The following is a 24696-nucleotide window of genomic DNA, read 5'->3' as shown; positions in this document are numbered from 1 at the left end:
GTATCAACTTTAAAGTGCTGGCTCTGGTCCTGAAGCCATTAATGGCATAAGCAAAGGGACAAGCAGGGCTCAGGCTCTGAGCTGAATTTGGTTCAAACAGGCCCATGAAGCAAATGATTAGTACTGACTGGAATGTTTTGCCACTCTAAATCACTGCCATAGAATATAATAAAATCCTGATTAGCTCCATGCACTTCTGATATCATGGAGGGCATCCATTTTCATTTGAACAGGCATTTTTGTGGTAAAATCCCAAAAGATTAGGCTCCAATACTGCATGTCTGTATCTACAAACATCTACAGAAATCTATAATCTACCTCGAGCATTTGTGCAGAAAAGACAAAGTTTTCTATTGTTTAAAGAGAGAAATGGAAAAAAACAAAACAATCAGCACCTTGGTTTCACAATGCAGAGTTTATAGTTGAAATGCAGGTAGTGCTCAAGAGTTTACAAAGTGCAAAAAAGACCAGCACTTATTAAATCATTTGCTACGACCTGCTGAATTACAAGAACGCTGCAGGAATCTGTGAGTAATCATTCCTTTATGATATAAATCATTTATTTGGCTGGAACCGCCAATCACATGTGGAAGACGCTAGAGAAATTAATTTACAAAAGGTATACAAACACTTTCACTGTATCTCATTTCATCAACTCTTTCCACATTGCTCCCTGTACACATATAGACAGAATCCAAAGGTTGTTTCACAACGCCACAGCCTATGAGTAATCGTGAAACAGAGTAGTTCAGTCATTTATCAAATTCTATATATTCTCTCCAACAAGGAGACTCGAGCCTAAACTCACAAAAAATATGCTGCTTATTAGAGACAAATAGCATATTCCATTGAGTCAGATCCAACAAAATGTACACTAAAGACTCTGCTGGGTACTGGCGTTGGCTTGCTGCAAAGGAAAACATTCAGAAACACATTCCTAAACAGTCAAGGGAGAGACTAACCTAACGGTGGGAGAACCTGACAGTCAAAAATGTGAGAGGGAATTAATTGAGTTTGAGGGGAAACTCAGTTGTACTGGAGCGATCCAAGCAGGGTTCCCAGCAGGGTCAGAAGAGGGGAGAGCAGAGGAGAGGAGAGGAGCAGGGTGATGGAAGACAAAATAGGAGAAAAGCAATACAACTGATATAACTCCTTAATTGTGAAATACAATTCAATAAGAATGTGGGGCATCCAAATCATCAACTGAGTAATGAAAAAACAAACAAACCAGACTATAACATTGCCAACACGTCATTTGAAACATGCTGCCATCTTGTGGTAAAGTAGTGCCAGCACATGTTTGGCTCGTCATTCAATCTTTTCTGTAAATCGGAAACATGGGTGTTGGCTGCGTGTGAAATATTATGAAATATTCTGCCTTCTTTGCTTTTTGTTGTTAATTCTTTGGGATTTTGATGCTGTGTGCTGGGAAAAAAAGGACATCCAGTTTTTAACAGTACCATCCCTGGTCTGGCTATACATTTGTTATCTGAAATTAAATATGGAAACCATTCTTTGATTCACCGACAAAATAAATAGACTAATACACACTTATGTATAAATGGTCAGCCTTAAGCAATTTTCTACCAAACTCGTCATACCTGAATAACTGTGATATTACTGGGATTTTACAAATATCATCAATAACAATACAAATACACAAATATATATCCCACTGACCCATGTTGTCAACAACATTTCCATATATAAATGCAAATATGAAACCCGATGATTTGATTCTATAGTATATACAGTACTAACACAGTAATTACAAATTTCACTCACTTTGCATGATAATTATTGTATCTGTTTTGCATATAAGCTCCTGATATCACTAGTCCTATTACAAAAAAACAGTCCTGAGTGGCAGAGATGACAGTAGATCTCAAACTAATTTGTACTACAGAGTTACTGCCTTCTTTAAAAAGTTAAATGTTTTGACAAAATTGCTACATTCATAAGTATTCTAATTGAAAGAGTGTTGACTGAAATTCGTCAAAACAGACAGTAATGCTTAAAAGTGATGCTTTTACAGTGTAAAACTCCAAAGGGGAAACAAACCAAAGATTTTAGCAAAGGCTTCAAAATCACTGCAGTACAAAAGGGTGCCAATGTTAGCAAAAATAAAAAATGAAAAATACAGTTTTTAACCTATACATTTCAAAGTCAGTGCAAATACTCCACAAAGAGTAAAGACTGATAATAATTCTCTGTAAAGTGTGCAAAGCATTAAATCCCAGTAACACTGAGGCTCCAGTTTCCAGTAAAATGCCTAGCTTCCAGTGGCAGAGCTGCAGTGTATTCACACTTTACAAGAACTAATGAGAAGTACCAGAAGAAAGAGAAAGCTGTGGGTTTTCTCTTCACAGCACCTCATCGCCCTGCGCATTGTGCTGTGCATCTTCCATCTGAAGCTGCTGATACTTTCTTTTGAAAAATCCAAACTAGAAAGAAAAGTTTGACAGAAAAAGTGAACCAAAAGAATACTTCCACAGATTTTTACAAGACCAGTTACCAGTTTTAACTGTTTTCTTTCTTATATCCCTGTGCTATGTAGCATATTGGTGAGGAACTCTTGGAATCAGTAAACTTAAAGCTGCAGATTTCTTTAAAATCATCCATATCTGTTCATGGCAGCAGGGTGCAGCAAAGATGAAATGCTCATTTTACAAATGTACATCATCCTAAGTTTTACATATCCTACTGTTGTTCCTCTACATCTTAACAAAAAGCAAGCAAACAAACAAAAACATACCTTCCACAGCAGCGCAACAGCCAGAGCCAACAGAAACAGTCCAGCTATGACACTGCCAGCTATGACGCCAACTGGAACATCGGCCGTCTCTCCAGGTTTGCTGACTCTCAACCCAAGCTAGAGTGCAAGAGAACAGGTGACATCATTGCCTTGTCTGTCTCCATCAAATCCAGGCGTAATAGTTTAAAATGAAACCAGAAATGGCATGATTAACAAAATAAACAAAAATAAATGAATAAAATATTCTTACATAAGAGCACTCGTGTGCTTTACACTGCTCTTTGCATACAAAATTGTGAAAATGATCAGGACAATTGAGTATGCTCATCAGCTGGAGTAACTGAGCTGCTCTTTTAAGCAAACAGCATCATGTTAGTCAGATTTAAGCAGCAAAGTAAAAAACTGAAATATAATCTTACAGTCAGCTGTTTGTTTGTGATAATGAGCAGATCAGGTTTGTCGGTCTTCACTTCCAAACTGGAGGTCAGCTCAACGGTCTGATAGGTGGCCTAACATAAAACAAATTACACGAATTGTGTTAATATAACTGATTAATTCCACAATCAATAACTTAAGAAATGTAATGATAATAAAAGCAGACCATCTTTCTAAAATCGATGTGAAGATATTTACCGAAATAAAAGTGCTGTTCCAGATCCTCGTTTTAACGTTCACAAAGTAGGTGCTCTTAACTTTAGTGTCTTTGAGGATGCACTTTATAGATTCACAGTTTGCACTCTTGCAGTCCTGTAAGTTTAAAAAAAAACATCAGGAAACAACACTCAATATTAGAAAAAAAAAAAAAAAGCAATGTGATATTATTTAAGGTGGAATCTGCATATACTGTAAGGTTATATGTAAACAAAGAAAAAAAGGAATAGCTTTATTATTCATGTAGGAAATATGAAACAGAAGTAGTGCATCAAAACCATCATCTTTTGCATACAAACTATTTTCTTCCATATTATGCGTCAAAAGATTTCTGTGCACATGTGCAGATGTGCATATTTGGAATTGTGCATAACTTCCTGCTAAAAGCAACAGTTGTATAAATATCTCACTGACCAGCTTCTCCATTCCTCTGAAGCTCTCCGCAGAGAAGGACACAGTCTGAGTGTTCTCACCGATCTTCAGAGGGTTGACTAGATTGTGTTGACAGCTGACTGAACCTCCCTGCAGAAGGAGGAGAAGCCTTCTATCATTTATTGTACAGATATAACACTTGAATCCAGTAAAAGTTGAAGAATTTGTACGCTGCCTGATAGTTAAAAACAAATTTGGGAGTAAAGCTTTGGTAACCAATAGAAACACAAACATTCATAACAGAAAACAACGTACACTCTTTCATTTCTAAACTTTGACCACTCGCTCTGCACTTCCATCCTTTCGGCCTATGTGTGTCATGGTCCCCGTGCCTCGCTGGCTGAATCTGTTTTTGGCAACATGTTTTGTTTGTTTTTTTTCCTTTGCACTTTCTCTCCTCTGCCGGGGCGGTGCTCATTACGGGCTCCCGCCCCTGGCCCACGCACCTGTGCTCACCGTCACACCTGCAGCCGATCCCAGCTGATTTGGAGCACTATTTATGACGGCGGACCTGTGTCATCCTTTGCTGGATTGTTAACCCATCAGCCCCTCTGAACCCGAACCTGAGAGTTTGCAACTATCCCTAACCTGGACTTCTTTCTCTGTGTGTATATAGATCTGCCCTGGACCCAAGCAAGCGTGTGTGTGTTTGGAACCCACTGAGAGCATGTATTGGATTAATCCCTGCTTCCCCCTGGACCCTTTCCCCTGCCACACTGTATATATATTCTCACCTGGTATCTCACTGTAAATAAACGCATTTTCTCTTTACCAAGGATACCTGGTCTGCGCGTGAATCAATTTCAAACATTGTGACAGTGTTTGGCAAGTCTCATCTGCCAGCAGTGGAGCGCTGGTGTGGCTCCACTGCCGCACCAGTTAGTTGTGAGTAACTAGCTTGTTGGAGGCTTGACTGGTTTAGTATACTATACTAAACCAGTCAAGCCTCCAACAAGGTTGAGTGTTTAAATAGCCCAAAGCTAATCTGCATGAAGGCCAGGGTTATTGGAGTAGGTCAACACGGGGGTGCTTCTACTTTACTTAAGGGACATGTTGCATTGACCTGAAGTGACCCGGAGTAACACTGACTTTTGTCTTTATTAGTGTTTATGTGGGCCTTAAGCTGAATCACGGAAGGGATACAGGAATTTGTTGCAGCACCACGTGAAGGTTTTCTGGATCATTGTACGAAAGATGAGCTTGTAAGACTTGCAGACATATATGAACTTGATTTGAGTGATATTGGTGAGAAATTTCGCAAAGAAAAAATAAAATCTGCAAGTATCTGTGGCTGGGAAAGAGGAAGCTGGCCAACCTTGAGTAATGCCATCATCGGTTTCACAAAGAAATTTGACTTCTGAGCAACAGAAAGAGCCAATTTTGTTGCAGATGTTGTATGAAAAAGAAACAAAAATGGAGAAACCACAAGATGATGAACTCTTTTGTATACCAAAGTATTCCAGAGTCTAATGTGAATCTGTCAGCAAAAGCTTGGTTGACACTGGGTCATGCAACAGGACATTGATTCCCATTCCAACAGAATGGCTGAAAACCAAAAGAAGTCCAGACCTCAACACAACTCAAGTAATGTGGCAGGATCTTAAGAGAGCTGTGCATAACTGAATGCCTGCAAGCCTCAATGAAATGAAGCAACACTGTAAAGAAGAGTGGGCCAAAATTCCTCCACATCAACACGAGAGACTGATAAAGTCTCTCATGTTGATATAAATGATTACTTCAAGATGTTGAAGGTGGTTCTACAACCTACCGGTACTCAAGTGGACTTAGTTTTTGGCACTCTAATTTTGCATTCCTTTTTAAAAAACAAATAGATAATGACATAAACAGCTTTTAATCTTCTTGAACGTTCCTGGGTTTTGGAAACTGAGAACTCACTGTTTGTTCCTCCACGCTGGTGATGTACAGGAGCCGATTTCCACCTTTACTGGTCATTGGCAGATTAATAGTCAGATACAGAAGGCTCACGGGTAGGTAACTTGTAGAAACCTGTAAATAAATTGCATTACAGACGATACATTTGTTAAAATAAAGGTAAGAATTCTGATGATATTTTATGAGACTGATTTATTTATCGCACCTCCGCTTTAAAGTTATACTCTGGGCCGATATCATCGTAGGTTTTCACTGTTAACACTGGAGTGGTTGCATCTGCCACAAAGAAATTAATATTTGGGTGCCTAGAATAAAAAGTACATGAAATGAATGTTTTAACATTAATATCAGCTTTCAGATTTACGCTTTGAGACTAAATGAGAAAAAGTAATATTAAGGTAAGGAAAACTCACTTGGATAAACTAATCCCAGTATCATACTGAACAGGAAAGGAGAAGTCCACTTCATTGTCTGTATCTATCTCTTCTTTGCTGTCACTTTAAAGGAAAGAGACAACATTATTAATCACTAATAATTTTAATAAAGCTGATTACTGGAGCTGAGTTTCTTTATAATTCAGTGTACCTCTTGGCCACAAATTTTAGAATGGCTTTATCTTCCAGCTGCTCAAGACTGTATTCAAAATTTATGCGAAATTTCACCTGTAATGAAATAACACAATATTTTTTCCAAATATTTCACAAACAAAAACATGTATATGCAAAAAGATTAGAGAACGTTTACAACTTTATTTTGTTATTTATTATTTTTTCCTTTATGGGGTTTTGTGCTTACCTCTTGGTTTTCTCTTAATACTGGATATCCTACATGGCAAATAACTTTTTCTGTTTGTGATGTGCATTTGACATCCTCTGTCTGTAAAGGCATAGATTTAGCAGAGTACACAACATTATGGACTGTGGCTTTATTCCACTGGCTTTTTTCTTGCTTTAATATTCATTTTTTTCTGCTTTTTATTTTTATTTATTGCTGTTCATACACTTTAGAGAAAATAAGAAACAAATTCTTTTGAAAAAGTTTACTCAAAGAGCATGTTGTTTTTCACATTAGCATCATGTAAACATAAGTAGTTTTTATTAGGCATGCTTACCAGAGGAAAGATGGAGGAGTAGTAGAGATTTTTGGAGAAAGTTATCACGAGTTGCGTGTTGTATGCATTCTCCTTTTTGTTTTTCACAACAACTTCAAATGACAGCTCTCGGCTATTAGGGCTTACCAGAATGGGTGCTGAGCTGCAACACAAGAGATCAAATTATGTTTCTTCATGTAACAGCAAGAGTATTTTTCAGAATGAGAAGGAAAGTTTAAAGTTGTTGACCCCTTTATTTCCCTAAAAGTTGCTTGCTATTAAGGGTGATTTCTTTTACCTAATCTTAATTACCACCATAGACAGTTTTGTGTTGCCTTTCTTAAAATTAAGAGAAACAATCAGTCAAGTGCACAAAACAGAAACCAATACTAGCTGCAAAACTACACTGAACAAAAATATAAATGCAACACTTTTGTTTTTGCTCCCATTCCCCATGGGATGGACGTAGAGACCTAAAATTCATTCCAGATACACAATATAACCATCCCTCCCAAACAGTGGTCACAAATCAGTCCAAATGTGTGGTAGTGGGCACATCTGCCATATTGAGATAATCCATCCCACCTCACAGGTGTGCCACATCAGGATGCTGATCTGACATCATGAGTAGTGCACAGGTGTACCTCAGACTGCCCACAACAAAAGGCCACCCTGGAATGTGCAGTTTTGTCTCACAGCAAAATGCCACAGATGCCACAAGCAATGAGGGAGCGTGCAATTGGCATGCTGACAGCAGGAATGTCAACCAGATCTGTCGCCCGTGCATTGAATGTTCATTTCTCAACCATAAGCCGTCTCCACAGGCGTTTCAGAGAATATGGCAGCACATCCAACCGGCCTCACAACCGCAGACCTCGTGTAACCACACCAGCCCAGGACCTCCACATCCAGCAGGTTCACCTCCAAGATCGTCTGAGACCAGCCACCCAGACAGCTGCTGGAACAATTGGTTTGCACAACCAAACAATTTCTGCACAAACTGTCAGAAACCGTCTCAGGGACGCTCAACTGCATGCCCGTCATCCTCATCGGGGTCTTGACCTGACTCCAGCTCGTCGCCGTAACAGACTTGTGTGGGCAAATGCTCACATTCGATGGCGTCTGGCACGTTGGAGAGGTGTGCGCTTCACGGATGAATCATGGTTCACATTGTTCAGGGCAGATGGCAGCAGAGAATGTCCCAGTTCTTGCATGGCCAGCATACTCACCGGACATGTCACCCATTGAGCATGTTCGGGATGTGCTTGACCGGCGTATACGACAGCGTGTACCAGTTCCCACGAATATCCAACAACCTCGCACAGCCATTGAAGTGGAGTGGACCAACATTCCACAGGCCACAATTGACAATCTGATAGACTCCATGCGACGATGTGTTGCACTGCATGAGGCAAATGGTGGTCACACCAGATACTGACCGGTTCTGGGTCCCCAGACCCCCAATAGCGCAAAAAACTGCACATTCCAGGGTGGCCTTTTGTTGTGGGCAGTCTGAGGTACACCTGTGCACTACTCATGATGTCAGATCAGCATCCTGATGTGGCACGCCTGTGAGGTGGGATGGATTATCTCAATATGGCAGATGTGCCCACTACCACACATTTGGACTGATTTGTGACCACTGTTTGGGAGGGATGGTTATATTGTGTATCTGGAATGAATTTTAGGTCTCTACGTCCATCCCATGGGGAATGGGAGCAGTAACAAAGGTGTTGCGTTTATATTTTTGTTGAGTGTATAAAGTCCTTCCTACGTATTCATGTGAGTTAATACACCGAGGAGCCAAAATCTTTTATGTTTTTCAGAGTCTGATCCAGCAATTTTATGGGCTCTAATATGTGCAATAAAGCAATGAAGGCAGACTTGTAAAACAGAGAAAACAGAAACATTTGTAACGTTTGTTAAGAGTTAAAAGCATTTCTTTCTTGTATGGTGCACATAGTTACTTTACACTTGCCAAGATTTCAGCCCTGTTAGAAAAACAAAGGTGCTTTTTTTTTTGGTTGGTATTGCAATATTATTGGACTATAACATGTAGGGTAAGGGTGTCAAACATAAAGTCTGGGGGCCAGAACTGGCCTGTCAAAGACTTCAATCGGCCAGCGAGACAAAATGTGGAAAATGTGAATAAACACATACATTTTGAAACTGTCATTTCATACATTTTAAAGCTTGTATATTGATCTCCTCCACAGCCATCATAGCACAGTAATGAAAAAATAATAATAAAAATACATTTCTGCTTTTTTACAATGTGTCCACCATAAACCATAAAATATTTGCCTAACATTTGTTATGTCTAATTATTCATTACTGTGCTAAGAGTTTGTGGCATTACAAACACGTGTTATCACTGGGAAGTTTTCCCCTCATGGAAAAACTTTGCAACATCAAGACTCAAAGCATGTTTGCAGGACGCTTCTCCCACTGCCTATTTAATTTGATCATTTTCATTTATCAGCCTTCATAAATGCTGATACCAATAGATCAACATATAGCTAATACTGGTTGCAAACACTGGCTTGTTGATAAATTAGTTGGGCTGTATAAGTTATTGAAGATTTATTATTATCATAGCGAAATAATGCTTCATATATAAAGAAGGATGTAGCCACCTGTTTTAAAAGGCAGAGCAAATGCAAAGTACCTTAAACCTGAACTTTTTCTAATTGCCAGTAGGAGGAGACGTCTCTGCTTGGAAAAAGAACTACAAATGTCTATAAATGTTACTGAACAAAAATTGATGCACAGTTTGTAAATTTTGGTCCCACAATTACATATAATTTGTTTTATTGATGTATTGTTTTCAGGGCCTTTCACAATTATCAATCACACAAATAGTAAAAAGACAAAACACAGCCACACACAATCTTGTGGCTGCCATTACACATCAGGTAGATTCACAAAACAAAACTGGTCCTATCTTTACCTGAAAACTCAAAAAACAAAAATATTCACAGCACATGGTGTCACGATCCCTGCACATGGCATATTTTACCTTGTCCAGCTCAGTGTTTCTTACCCGGATGTCTTTGCATCTGTCTTCACACTCAGCACTAGATCACTGTTGCACACCTCATCAGAGCCGCAGTCTTTGGTGAAGGGGATCTAAAACAACGACACGGCAGCAAATTCAGCCAAACGATGCAGCGTTTTTCTAAAACCGCATTTCCAACAGAACAGACATCATAAACGGAAATGATTACATGTCTGTAAGTTGGGTGAGCTTTAATCATGCTGCTGGGAAATAACAGCATAGCATGACTTACTGAAACCAGCCAGTAATCATCTCACAGGTAAAACATGTTATTTAAAATGACTGTACAAACAACTTTACAGCTTCGTCATAAGGTCTTCTGTCACTTGATTTGTTTCCTGTAGGCATAGCATGAGGGGAAAAATAATAATAATAAACTTAGAATCAGGGACGTGCTGGGTGTCAAATACTTACAAAGAACTGATAAGCATTTTCAGAAAATTTGTCAAGGACAGGGTTCGCATTTGGATCCGCTTGTTCAATTTCTACTTTCAGACTGAGGGAGTTGGCAAAGTCTGGTGTCTCCTGTTGAATACAAAGTGTATGAACAAATTAAGGGATCTTTTTCAAAATAATTCACACCTATTCTGGGGGAAAATGTAGTGTAATATATCCACAATCCACTACCTGAACATAAACTTTGTAATCTTGACACAGGCCTGTAGATGGTACTTGTTTCACATCTTTCAGAAGGCGTTCATTATTTTTTACAAACATTCCTCTTGATGTCACTCTTGAAGACAGCAAGTCAGCATCCAGAGTCAAATTGTATGTAATATCTGAAAAAAAAGCAAAAATTATGTGTGGCACATTTTGTCTCTGCAGTCAATCTTTTGTGTTTGGATTATCTTGATCAGACTTTCTGGAAATGGACTGATTTGCTTTCCTGTTGAGAATCAGATGATAAACTTGTTACTTACAGCACTTGTTTTTTTGATTAATGTAAGCATAGAGCCACCACCCAGTTTGAAAAGAGAAACAACAAGGCTGACTCAGACTGAGCCAGTCCCCAAATACCTACAACTTCTGCCTTTGTTATTTGATTTGTCTGTATCTGAAATCATGATTTATGACTAAGCTTGTTTAAAAATAACCCAAAAAAACCCTGTCATAAACATCTGCATAAGTGTCTGAATTCTATGTTAGTCTGGTATAAAATCCTTCAAGCCTATTACTTTAAAAAGGAGTGCACATGTGTACATATTATATATTTACCGACTGTTCCAGCAGGCGTTGCAGGTCTAAATGCAGCGGTGAAACACAGTTTGGTGTCAAAGCATGAAAGCATGCGACCATTAATGTTGCAGGGTTTGTTGAAAATGTTGATTTTATCAGGATTGAAAGAAGCTTTAACTGTCACAGATGCCACCTTACGGGACCTGAGAAAAAGTTCAGTTTGAAATGACTAAAAACACGGACTGATATAAGCGACACAGTGTAAAAAATCATAATATTAAACCATAATATTTCCCCTGAGTTGCACTTGCTTAACTCACCAGAGTTGCACCACCTTGCCATAGGCCCCCACTGAGATATCAGGGAGTTCATCACCATTCAGATCTTTATAGCTATCTAGAGACCTTCCAAAGTACTTCAGCTGAGGATCCAGGCTGAAGCCAAGAATTCTCTGAAAAGAGAAAACCCCATTATGTTCACATATGTTATGTAAAAAGGTATTGTTATTAAAAATGTTAGTAATATGTACTGTACCTGTGAGAAGTCTACACCTGACATGTCCCTCTTTCCATTGTAGATGTAAATAACACCTTTTTCTTTCTCTTCCAGCGGTGCTCCAACTACAACATCGTTGAAACCATCTAGGTCCAGGTCAGGAATAGCAGAGATGGCCATCCCAAAACGTGCATCAATGGTTGGGGGTGGACCCTTAAGGAATCCCTTCTCGTTCAGTATGCCCTTCAGAAGATAAGATGGAGATTGTATGCAGCTGATGAAGCTAAACATATAAATTAAAAACAAATCTATAAAAGAAGCAGAATATCTGCTCCTGTCTGCATATGTCGATCAATCTCTTTTGCACTGTTGTGCAGGAAATCCATACCACAAAATGGAACTAAAATAGTAGTCAGTGGTTAATTTTACCTTGGTGACAGAGAATAGGAAGACTCTGCCTTGCTCTCTCTTTAGCTCACTCATGTACATGGGCGCACCAACCAGCAGGAAGTCTGTCGTCCCATCTTTGTCTACATCCAGAGAGCACAAGACGCTTCCAAAGTATGAGCCAATCTGGGAAACCAATTAACAACGGTTAACTCTGATCCTTACACTTCACGTCACATGAATCACTCATCTTGAATCAGATCAGTACCTGTTTTCCTCTTTGCGAGTCTATGATATGAGATTGCTTCTGAGCATCGACAGTGTAGACGATAACTTGTCCAGAGTGGTTTGAACGAGGTGCACCAGCCACAAAGTACTCGTTGGGTCCAACACGCATTGTGGTGACAGAGTAACCTGGAAAGTAACATAAAGACAACATTCACCAACTGACAGATAAACTCTTTACATATTCTTACTCGGTAAGTGGCAGAATGTAGAACAATAACACAGATTTACTCAAGTCCTCAATTAATTCTGCTAATAACTACTCTTCTACATTTATTCAACAACAATGGTGCTCTCAGTTATTCTGGCTGTTCAGACCTCTAGTCAGGCGCACTTTGGGTGTAGCAGTGCTGTGAATGATTTTACTAAACTATTTATGAATAAGAACAATGGCACAGAAAGGTGTCCTGCTTCAGCAAGCACTATAAAATTTCATAAGGGTGATATCACTCGAGAGCAGTTTGTACATGCCCCCGCTGTCTCAAGAAGCTCAAAATTAAAGGAAAACATCTGGGGAATTTTTTTTAAATCAAGGACTTATTCGATCAAAATCTTTTCTGCGTTCACAAAGCCATCAATTTTGATGAGTGCCCCAAAACTATTGGCAGAACTGCATCCCCAAATCTTGACACAACCACCACCTTCTTCTACAGCTGTAGACACTCACAGTTGTACCCCTCTCCTCATCTCCACTGTATATTTAAATCATCACTCTTTAAGACATGTTGCCACTCATTTCTGGTCCAGTTCTTGTGTAATTTGGCATACCTCAGCCCAGGTGCCTTTTTTGCCCCCACATGTTTTTGAATCAGGTTGCCACTTCTCAGAGCGGAAACCGAATTAACCACAGTGCAAAACTGAGAATCTTGGTGTTTGTTTTAAAATATTCATTGCTATCACTTAGGGGTGCCATCACACGTTTAACACACTGTCTCACAGTTCATTTTGTTATACAACTGAAAAAGCAAATTCATACCGGGCCAGTCTATGACGTTGTAAACACGAGATCAAATTTTGGATTTACAAAGGCTAAGAGCTCTTTGCAAATCACCTTGTTGTTGCAAAAATATTGTATTATTTTGCCATTATTTAATGTCCAGCTGTGCTATATTTGGCATCTTTAATGGATTTGACTGAAGAAATTGGAACAAATTATGTGTTTGTTTGTGATACGCTGCGAGCAACAACAGTGTGTTACGATCCAATGTTGTCAGTGTGTTGTGTTAGGCGTGACTGTTATGTGTTTCCTGTTTTACTTTGAAGGTCTGTCTTATCTCAGTGTGTTCAGTTTACGCTTCCTTGTCTCGTCAGTTCTGATTTGCCCCAGCTGTGTTTCCCTCCTGTTGTCCATTCCCTGATTGCTCCCTCTATGTATTTAAGCCCTGTGTTTCAGTTTGTCATTGGGTTGTGATCATTGTGGTGTTGGTGTCTTAGTTTTGTAAATAGATTTGTAAAGTAGCAATTGAGTATTTTTTTCCCCCCCCACCTTGTATATATTGTTCACTGCAGCAGCCTAGTAGGCGTGAGAAGCCATTTTTGTTGATTACGTTTTCTCCTGTTTTTCATGTAGCGAGTTAGGTAAGGGAATTGTCTTTTGTTTGGTTTTCAGTTTGGGTAAGAAAGCATAGGGACCATTAGGGAGTTTTGTTTGTTATTTTTGGCACTGCTCACTGCTGAAGCAAATAAATGGCTGCTTAGCATTTTAAAAGAGATTGTTGTTTGTGTTCTTGCTTGGGTGGAGTGTGGTGGGCCAATGTTTTGTTGCGTTCAGGACACGCCTAGACCTAGAACGTAACAAGTGTGCAATGATAGAATTTAAAATTCAGTGTTTGCTAAGTTATCTGCTATATGTACTGGTTCATCCCTTGAGTTAAATGCCTTTTTATGCTTGAATGATTCAGGTTTGTGCGAAGCTGCTTAACAAAGGCTCTACCCTGAAAAGTACAATGATTGGACTGAAATGAGTGAAACATAAAAACTTCATATGTAATAAATTCATAGGCCTCCAATGTGGCTTTCAAAGCCATGCAGTTGTAGTGTAAACGTATTGGTATTAATACTAATAGCCATCCATTACACCTATCCCTGTAGTGTTTTATGCAAACAGTTATCTAACAAAGTCAAACTGTATTATAGATTTGCTCCAATAAATAAAGAATTAAATGCCTACCCAGTAGTGAACTATGGTTTTTGTCTTGCAGTGAATCTTCAAAGGCTGAAAGAGGGAGAATATGTACTTGTGACCCTGTTTGATGTACGACAGTCCCGCTCCAGGCATAGGCTCCCACTGCTCCGAGCATCAATACATCCTTAAAGAGAGAAGATCAAAATCTAGGCAACAAACACTACACCACTGCATGACCAATATGCACATATAACATAAATCAGATCAGATCCATCGGATACAAATACTAACCACTTTAACCAGCTATTCTTAAAGTGGTTTTGCACATGTTTCCACAGCTTAGCAGGCAAGAAAAAAGATGTCTGACAAACCTTTACCCTTTTTTAATCTGATTCATTTTTTGGCTGGGTGGGTACCTGTTTGCTGGAATAGTGAGCACTGAATCCAACTTGGGACATCTCCATTTTGAAGCTGTCTGCCCCTTTTCCAGTGCCTTGTGGGAACAAAGCATTATGTGTACACCAGAATCAAAACCCAAACATAACAAGCGGTAACATAAAGATAATGAAAACTCACATGTTAAGATCTTAAGTTAGAAAAGACATGTCATGAAATTAATCTACAGTGCAGTGAATTTGCTTCCTTCCTGATTTCTTAGTTTTCTGCATATTTCTCACATGTAAATGTTTCACATTATCAAACAAATTTTCACACTGGACAAAGAAAAATGATTTTTTTGATTACTGCTTAAACAGAACCTGTCTGACAAAATAAAGGTTTATTAGGCTAAAAGATATCAAATGGTAACTCATCATGTCACAATCTAAAGAACAGATAAGAAACAAAGTCACTGGACAGAGTTACAAAGCGTTTGCTAAAACCTTGGGACACAGCAAGAGTCCACCAATGATTCACCCAGGAGGTCACAAAAGAACCCAGAATAACAGCTAAAGAACTGCAGGCCTCACTTGTCTCAGTTAAGGTCAGAGTCCACAATTTAACATTAAGAAAGAAACTGAGCAAAAATGGCATCCAGTTCCAAGGTGAAAAAGACCAAAAAGAACACAAGGACTCATCTCAAATTTGCCAAAAAACATCTTGGTAATCACCCAGACTTTTAGAAGAAAAAAAAAAGCAGAGTCCAGCTACATCTACCCTAAAACTAACAGCATTTCATGAAAAGAACATCATATCAACAGTCAAACATGCTGGTGGCAGTATGATGGCCTGGGACTGCTTTGCTGTTTTATCACCTGGACGACTTGCCATAATTGATGGAGCCGCGAACTCTGCTCTCTACAAGAAAATCCCAAAGGAGAATATTTGGCCTTTAGGTCGTGGTCTGAAGTTCAAGCGCTGATTATACAGGACAATGATCCGAAACACACCAGTGAGTCCACCTCCAAATCAAATTGAGATGTTTTGGAATGACCTCAAACAGGCTGTTCAGACTTGAAAACCCTCCAGTATTCCTGAAATAAAACAATGCTCCTAAGAAGAGGAGGCCAAAATTCCTCCACTGGGATTTAAGTGAGTCATTGACAGGTATCACAAAGCTTCATTGCTGTTCTTGCTGCCAAGGGTTGGACAACTACTTATTAGGTTCAGGGGGTAATTACTCTTTCAGACAAGGCTAGGCAGGTTTGGGCAGCATTTCCTCTTAATAAAGGAAATAATCTGAAACATTTTAAGTGACAAAATGCAAAAATCAAGCAATCAAGATGGGGGCAAATACTTTTTCATGGCACTGTACATCCACTGTCACATAGACTATATGTTCTGCATATAGTTACAGTAAACACAACAACGGGATGGGAAATGGCATAATCCTCTATGTACCTTCTATGCTGAAGATGCGGTCGCCCAGAGTTCCAGCGATGGTATAGAGGACTGCCTCTTCAGATACGTTAAAGAAATGTTTCTCTGTGGGTGAACTGGCGATGGATTTGATTTCACTTATAAGCTTTTCTGTGTCGATGTTATTTCTTGTGTAATAACCCAAGACCTATTATTATTTAAAAAAAACAAAAAACAAAACAGCATTTCCAGATTGGACAAAGTAAATATAAGTTTAAGTAACAAATCAAATCAGCAAATTAATGAGCAAATATAAACTATCAGAAAAGGAATTTAATGCAGGTCAGTACTGTGCAGTTAGCAAGTACTGTTAGAAAGGTGAGCTATAAAACTGGTTCTATACTTGCTAGCAGTTCAAACACTTGTCAGAGTTTGCACATAAAGTGAGCAGTTCTTTAAAACAAAGGATGCTTAAATGCAGAAAATGAGGAAATGTCACCATTACATAATACGTATGATTCAAGTCATGGAAATTTATCTTAAATATGTGACTTGGTTACCTGAAATTCAGTGTTATGATCATACTTTTTACTCATGAATAATCAGCGTAAATGGTAGATGAGCACTTACTGCAATACCGAAGCGGGTAATGCCCTTCTTCTCACAATCGGCAATAACTGCTTTTGTCATAGATGAGTCATGTGATTCACCATCAGTGACAACCACCATTACTTTGGCAGCGTTTGGTCGGCCGCCGTTTTGGGCACTAAAACCATCAGTGCTGAAAGGAGAGGACAAGGCAGGTTATTGGATTTATTTATGGATAAATGAAACAAATACATGATTCTGATGTGATAAAAATCAACTAACCTGGCAAACTTAATTGCCTGGAAGGTATTGGTCATTTCCCCATACATCTGCTTTATGTTAGATGCTGCAGAAATAGCGTCTTTGTTGTTCTGATACTGATTCAGTTTGAATTCAAATTTGGGGTTCACGGCATACTGGATGACGCCAACCTGGCATAATAATGTTAAAAAATTCTACATCAAATTACAGACTGTGGCAATAATGATAACAGGAAAACTAGAAAGAAACAAGACTAATTACAGTCATGTGGAAACGAAAGCATCCCCTTTTCCAATTACAGGGATTTACATATCAGGACATTATAAAAAATAATCTGTTTGAATCCTGTGTGTGGAAAAAGTATACTCTAACTGCTTCCATATAAATTAAGAGGGTAAGTAGGAACAGGAAGTTTTGGCAATTTTCTTGGAAACATTAGGAATGATCTTTAAAAGGCAAACATTACTACTGGCCAATCTGGGGAGGTTTAAAATTGCTAAACAATTTGAAATCCATCAGGCTACAAAGGAAAAGATTATCCACTTGTCTAAAACCTTCAAGACAGCTGCCAATCTGGGAGTTGACATTCAACCCAAGGTCAAACCTGCAATGCTCAGAAAAACTGCAAAATAAACCAAGAGCTCCATCTCACATTCTGGTCTCAGTTAGTGTGCTAAATATTAAAGTTTATGTACAACTAGACACAGACACCGCGATGTAGGGGTGATTATTTGGGCTTGTTTCGCAGCCACATGAGCTGTCTGACAGCTAAAGCTTCGCCAAAATTTGATCATGCAACAGGACAATGATCCTAAGCTGCAAACCTCAATAAACTGAAGTGACCTTGTAAAAAAGAACGGGCCAAACCTCAAACGATGATGTGAGAGACTGATAAAGTCATATGTGGTCAACTTACTGATTCATGGTCTGTATATACATTTTCACACACTGCTTCAGCATTTTGGCCTAGTTTTTGTTCAGTTATTACATCATGTAAACTGTAATTTGTTCTTGTTAATTTGAGGTTGTATTTATCTAATTTTACGTTCTGGTAAGGACATTACCAGATTCTTACAAGGATATTATGTCCTGAGATGTAAAACCTTATAATTGAAAGTGGATGTAATTTCTTTTTTACCAATGCTGTAAGTCAAAACTATTGACTTACAGCTTTAGTTGCATAGTCACCTGTGTACTTTGGGGTCCAATGTCAAGAGCGGGTAATAAATTTTTCAGGAATTCTACAATGGGTTCCCAAGGAAAAATGCTGTTGGAGGCATCCAAAACGATCACAATGTCCATTGGCCCTCCACACTCTGAAAAAGTCAGTAGTAATTAAATAAACTGTGCTCTTGCAATGCATTTATTTATCATTCATTCAGCCACAGCCTTGAGCTCTGACACTTGCTTGGTATAATATGTCATATTTAACTCCTAGTTGCACTTCACCATTTGTTAATATTTTCGTGTCTTTCAACAGTTTAAACAAAATCAGGAATCAAAACCACAACAAGGCCACAAGAAAACAAAAAAAACAACAACTTCACAGTAAAACAGAAGGTAACCAAAAGATATGACTAACAATGAAACACGAAGGAACTTGAAAAATGAAGAACATTGTCTGGAGAAAAAAATATTTCAAACTTAGTCATTAATTAAAAATGTTTTGTAAGATCTCTGTCAGATTTTCCAGAAGCACCGGGATCTATCTGAAACTGGTAATTAAAGAGCTATAGATTAACAAAAGGCTGTATTTCCTTTAGTTAGTATTGAGGGAATACTGCATGAAAAGGCAAGTACTACAAGAAAGATAATGAACTATACACAGCATATTAAAACATCTTACTCTGGACAGCTGGAGAAAAGGCAGGTTGAGGCCGAAAGACGGGATCCAATTTGGCACATACTCCTGGGTAGAAGTTTTGAGTGCCACACTGCTGACCCCAAAGTGGACCGCATGTCTGTATCAGCCAACCACAGAGGAAGAAACAAGGAAGTTTAAAGAAAGCTTGTTGTTATGAGTATCTTTAAAGGTTTCCAGTGATATCTTGTGTATGAACATTTTTCCTGTCAATATATATAACACAACATTAGGTGAAGTGATATCAACTAATGCCCTCAGTTGATATCACTTCAATTCTGTTTTATTTAAACAGTGCCAAATCACAACAACAGTCGGCTCAAGGCACTTTATATTGCCATTTAAAGAACCTACAATAAATATTATATCATGCTTTGATCATTTTGGACAGTTTCTCATTCAAGAAACTTCTCGACAATTTTCATCATGGGTGCTATTTTTACATCACTGTGGAAGTCCCACTTTCAAGCACTTTCATAGACACTCTATATCTTCCTCATGAACCTTGAATTTAGATCCTCAAACCGTCTCTGGCTGCAACCCAGAGACCAAAGTGAAATTCTTAATTATCACTTGTATTGTCAGTTTCCTAAGGGTCATATTTACCTTCAAATATCAGTACACAGCTCATCACAGGCTCATCTAGCATGGGCTACATACTACATACTACAACAACTCCATAACAATCCAATCTAAACAACCAGCTCTGCTTTTCTAGTCTAGCTCCCTAAAGAGACCACCCATATTTTTTGTCACTGGAGTGAGTCACACACAGTTTGTGCCAACTTATAAATAGGAAGGAAATGGTGTAGGGTAAGGTCTTTATTAGAGCTGTGATGTATGAAGTAACGAATAAGGAGTTGTGTTAGTGTTAGTGTTAGTCACGGAGGTGGTTATAAAAATACATTACTGAGCATATAGACTGGAAATAGCTCTCCTTATGCTCAGTGATATAGTGTTATTTCCTTTGTGTGAAGTTGCACACACTCAAACAAACATACCGTCAAACCATTGTCACCAGGCGTTCGAGTAAGAGTCAAACCCAGTGACATGTTGGCATTGACATTTTTAACCTCTGGAACATTGACAGAATCTGTAAAAAAGTGGCAAAGACATCATTAGATTACTGTTCAGATTACAGTTCTCATCAAGAATTTCTACAACCTGAAGAAAAAGCTTCTAAAAGCTCAATATATGAAGTTATTACAACTTTGTTGGATTTAACTGTTACGTCTGACGAATTTGGAAACATAAAAAGGACAGAATGACTTCTTGTGTGTTTCTCTGCAAGGTAGCCTCTTATTTGTGAAACAAACATCAAAAACCTTACCTTGAAGATTGAGCTTATCACAGCTGTTTTTGGATCCTGTGATGGGACATTTGTAAATATCCCCCTTCCTGTTTTGACTGTAACCACTCCAAGGAGCACCAACCAGGAGCCTAGGAAAAAGAAAAACCCAAAAAAACATGCACTGTTGGCGTTATCCTTAAAGCTTTACCTACGTATGGGAAATTTTGGTAATCGCAAAAACACAAACATTTTCACGTAAAATACAGAAAACTGATTTTCTTTTAATCAGGCTATGAACTTGCAGCACTGAGTTTTTCTGCTCTTTTTAATAACATATGTGGATAATTCAATTATTTCATTCTTTAAAACAAACATCAAAGTTAAAACAGAAAATATCCACTTCATGTACTTTATTCCCACAACATCCAGCTCTTTCTTGCTGTTACTTAGACATTTCTCAAAATCTAGAGTTCAACAAGGCACAGGAAGAGGCACTCATCATTCTGTCATATATGGTATGATGTGTAATAGTGTGTATCTCCTGTTTAGTTTGCAGACTACTATGCACCGTGCAATCAGTAGTCTTTATCAGATTCTGTATTTCCAAGTTACGCAAATAGGTCACTCCTTCAGGCGGTGAGTTACTCTGACAAATGGTGACTCAGAGTGTACAACAGTCATACATCTAGTTGTTATTACTGTTTAACTAATGTTAAACAGTAATGAATTTTATTACTACTTTACTGTTACACATGTATAATAAAAATTGGCGAAGACGGTTTCAAACAGTATAGTAACGTGCAAAATTAAACATTTTGGGACAAAAAAAAGTCTGTACCTTATTCAATATTTATCAGCTGTTATACGTGACAGGTAATATCAGCACATGTTTAGTTACATGTTCATGTTTTTGTGAAAATGCTCAACCTCAGTAGTGATACCACGGGAAATGAAATGGCAGCGTTTCCACACTACAACCCTTATAAGAGTGGTGTGAGAACTGTAGATGAACAACAGCTGTTTAACAACAATAAAGTGCACCTTTTTAAAGCATGTAATGAAATCAGCTAAGGCCACTGCAGTTTCCATGCGCATCACTTAAAAACTAAAAATGTGTGAACTGTTGACTCAATAGTTAAGACTTTTGTAACTACTGTTGGATGCTGCAATAGAATAATGACTAGGCCACATTTTTTGCAATGGAATGTATTGCTTTGAAAACTTGCTTCAACTTGGTGGTAGCGTAGCAATGTGGAGACTTGTCTGTGCGCCAGTAAGTGGCTTGAACATTTCCATTTCCATCTCTTTGCAGTTACAGGCTGTTGTTTCCAACTTGATTCTTTTGAAAATAACATGATGTGACTGCACGCGCACTGATTCAAAGATATTAAAGTTTGTGTACAACAACAGGATTTTTTTTCTCAAGTGTACAATTGTTTGAAGCTTTTAAGTCAGTTTGGAGCCAACCACTCTGTGATGCACGTCCGACCTTTTTGCGCAACACCAAATTGAGCCTGTTGTAGCGTGCAGGCTAATAACGAGGACCTCAAACCTGTCCTCTGTGAATGCCATTATCTCCCGACTTTTAATGCTGTTTCTAGGAAAACTGCAAAGTAATATGCACACCGCTTGAAGGCTTATAGCAGCTTAATGTTTTTGTTATAAAACATTAAAGACAAGAAAATATGGCGATGACACTGAAACCTCTTTGATTCAAGAAGTTTTTTTTATGTGATGACAGAAATTCATACCATTTGCCTTGATTGTTTTCCATTTGTTGGACTGTGTAACCAAACTCTTCTTTTGCTGTTCCGCTAAAGATCTTGGCACCTGCAGTACCAAGGTTGAAGGACTGTGCCTGCCAGATACTGTCAGCTGGTGGTGGGGAAAGAGGAATTAACATCACAGTGTGACAACACAAATATCTATCGGCATTTCATATTGCATTTGATGTCAGAACAGGGTTATAAGTAATACAGCTTCAGTTTTATCTTCAGCAACAATCTGAGGCATCTGTGGCTCATGCTCTGTTAAAAAAAAGCATCCCCTTAACTCAGTGAGAAAGGCAGACCATTAAGAAGCTTCACACACTCAGAGTTCATACATTTCACGAAGAGTTGAAGTTTGAGTTAGTAGAAGCTGTAACGGATCAGTCTGTTTCTAAAGAGATGGCTGTATTCCCAAACACATCCATTTGAATCCCCTCAGGTAGAATAATTTGGTGCAGCAATAGACCCACAAGCCCATACAGGCAGAGCAGAGCTCAGCTTTCAGCCTGCCTCTCTCCCTTCTCAGCAGGTAGAGGATTCACGAAACCTTCACCAGTCTTGTGTCTTGCCACGCCCGTGTACCTGCAGCACAAAAACAGCTCGCTGCGTCCCGTGCACAACCCAAAATCCATGAATAACAACTGAAACAGGAACAGAAATAAGGACCGGATTAAAAATGTCTGTCATGTTCTGCTCCACAGCTGCCACACATTGGAGGGCAGCGATAGCGAGCAGTATGTGAAAATATTAGTTATTTCCTCTATGATCCACATAACGTAGAGCCTTGACTATGATATTATTTCTACAAGAGACGAATAAAAGCTGGAAGTCTCATTAAAAATAATCTCCTGGCTAATCATCCGGTGAAATTCACACGTTTTGCAATGTGTTCAAAATGCGCAAAAACCGTTCAGAGGCTGAAGTCAAATATACATCGAATAACTGATACAGCTTAGGGGGAAAAAAGATCTTCTGAAAAACTATGAAATCGCCGCTTTTCCCAGCGAGGATTGGCTGTTTATCACCCTCGAAAGGGTTGCGGCGAAAAAAATGTGTTAACATCTTTAAAGTCCAAAACAGAAGTTTGGTACTTACTTATGACAATTAAAGTGAAGACAGTATTCCGCCAGAAGTGCTCCATCCTCACCGTTAGTCCATTTAATAACAAATAAAGTCCCGCACTTGTCAAAACAGTCCGCAGCGCGCAGTCAGCGGTGACGCACCGGACAGTCTAAATATGGCTCTGTCTTCCGCTTACCTGTACACACAGAAAGTACCGTCAAACAGTGAGCAATAAACTCAGAGGAACTGGACCACTTACAGTCTGGGGTGTGCTCAAGCTATAGCTCTGTATAACTCGAAACCAAGTTAAGAGCAGACAGCAGTCCCTCAGGCAGATTTCAAAGTCCAGTTTAAAGTCCACTACTTTGAAGATGAAATCTCCGAGACATAAGGAAAGGAAATATGAGTGTTCCAAACAAGCCCACACCCGTCACCCTTAATTTTAATCCCCTTAAATCATCATTCTAGGGCTTCGCTATTTGTGGACTAACAACACTTAAATCATCCGCTGCCAAATAAAAAGCAATTATCATCAATCAGTTAACAGAGAACAGTCTGAGACGTCTCCTCATCCCCCTGAGCTCGAGCTATACTCTTTGTATTTACAAATCACTGCAGAGCATAGAGTTATGTTCATGACAGGGCAGCTACTATATTAAGAAATGTCAAATATCCAGAAGCTATAAAATGATGCCCAAACAATAGAAAACTCTATGAGATATGTTTGAAGAGTAACCAAAAGCCTTTCTATATTAACTGGAAAACAATGACGTAGGCCTTTCATAAAGCAATGGTCAGGGTGGTGAAAGAGTTGAAAGAGCGGTTCCTTTCCAAATTACTCACTTAGAAACATCTTTGGCCGGAGCTCTCTGCGCGGTATACCCCAGACAGATGATTACCCCCTCTGATGTCATAATGTTTAATGAGCAAGTAACTCATAGTAGTTGGGTTGTGTAACTATTTTTTTTTCACTTTAACTTGGAAGCCTGACTCAGACTCCAAGTGTTTGGGTCTATAGGTCTGAAATGGACCCTAATGACTTCATGTCAGTTAGATATTTTTAAAACAAAGCCTGCATTGTGAACAGGGGTTGTGGAATGTGAAAGATCTTTGCCAGGCAGTGACGGGTTTAGATTGTACTTTTTGGGAAATGTAGACTTTTTCGTCAAGAAAATAGTAGTCAAGAGAGATAAATATTGAATAGTTGACTGGTCTTAAATCGTGAGGCCAAAGAGTATGCAGAATAATTGCTTGTCTTAATAATGAAATGAAACAGGAATTTTGCTAAACCCTGTCCCATTTCCAACATTAAAGTATCGTGATGCTTCTATTTTGCCATCCTCAAAAGTCACAAAACTCACTGGAACACAAAAAAATATGATTTGAACATGATTTAACGTTTCCTCCTCGCCAAGCGTCATATATTAAATGAAAGTTAGGCGTCAACTGACATAAGACGTTAAGGTTTTGGCATAAGGCTAAACCCCTTTGGTTAATAGCAGCTCTTCTGTTAACCAAAGGTGTGATCCAACTGTAAGAATGTGAAGACAGTGTCATTATGTAGCTCATTAAACTACTAAAGCAGTAAATGACCTAAAGCAAATGAAACAAATATTCTGTGGGAACAGGCTTCTGCACCCACTCCTTTATTTATATCAGTTTACTCAGTTATTTTCACAAAGACTGGAAGAAACAATGCATACCAGTATTCACAGCTAAA

General features: G+C 38.7%; 2 protein-coding genes across 2 annotated transcripts in view; one reads left to right on the top strand and one right to left on the bottom strand.

Moving 5' to 3' along the window:
* Window positions 1-11869, top strand: part of LOC113033855 (ADP-ribosylation factor-like protein 15) — a 158725-nt gene extending 146856 nt beyond the window's left edge. Inside the window, exon 5 of the mRNA XM_080308846.1 lies at window positions 11665-11869. Coding sequence (XP_080164972.1) covers window positions 11665-11700 — 36 coding nt within the window. The 3' untranslated portion in view covers window positions 11701-11869. The remainder of the gene's footprint in view (window positions 1-11664) is intronic.
* On the bottom strand, window positions 1373-23166 carry itga2.2 (integrin, alpha 2 (CD49B, alpha 2 subunit of VLA-2 receptor), tandem duplicate 2). The gene is made up of 30 exons (XM_026188026.2): window positions 23010-23166; window positions 21897-22020; window positions 20185-20294; window positions 19856-19947; window positions 18840-18954; window positions 18182-18309; window positions 17015-17163; window positions 16775-16925; window positions 16187-16352; window positions 14764-14840; window positions 14393-14531; window positions 12206-12351; window positions 11980-12123; window positions 11590-11793; window positions 11376-11506; window positions 11095-11258; window positions 10507-10658; window positions 10294-10404; window positions 9865-9950; window positions 6843-6984; window positions 6527-6607; window positions 6317-6393; window positions 6145-6228; window positions 5937-6036; window positions 5735-5845; window positions 3821-3928; window positions 3389-3502; window positions 3175-3264; window positions 2756-2872; window positions 1373-2444 (listed from the first exon to the last, which is right to left on the bottom strand). The coding sequence occupies exons 1-30, from the start codon at window positions 23053-23055 to the stop codon at window positions 2364-2366; spliced, it is 3540 nt and encodes a 1179-aa protein (XP_026043811.2). The 5' UTR covers window positions 23056-23166; the 3' UTR covers window positions 1373-2363.
* Window positions 23167-24696: the final 1530 nt, after the last annotated feature.

Source organism: Astatotilapia calliptera, chromosome 12 (genome assembly GCF_964374335.1).
Source record: "Astatotilapia calliptera chromosome 12, fAstCal68.1, whole genome shotgun sequence".
Lineage (NCBI taxonomy): Eukaryota > Metazoa > Chordata > Actinopteri > Cichliformes > Cichlidae > Astatotilapia > Astatotilapia calliptera.
This window is presented reverse-complemented; position numbering and strand designations above follow the sequence as displayed.

What these genes read in the sequence shown, in the direction of transcription:
- itga2.2 (XM_026188026.2), bottom strand. Translation starts at nt 23,055, where the DNA reads ATGGAGCACTTCTGGCGGAATACTGTCTTCACTTTAATTGTCATAA. An exon ending in CTGGTGACAATGGTTTGACG is followed by an intron (nt 18,955 to 19,855) that starts GTATGTTTGTTT and finishes TGGCTGATACAG; the next exon opens with ACATGCGGTCCACTTTGGGG. An exon ending in AACGCCTGCTGGAACAGTCG is followed by an intron (nt 10,659 to 11,094) that starts GTAAATATATAA and finishes CTTTTTTTTCAG; the next exon opens with ATATTACATACAATTTGACT.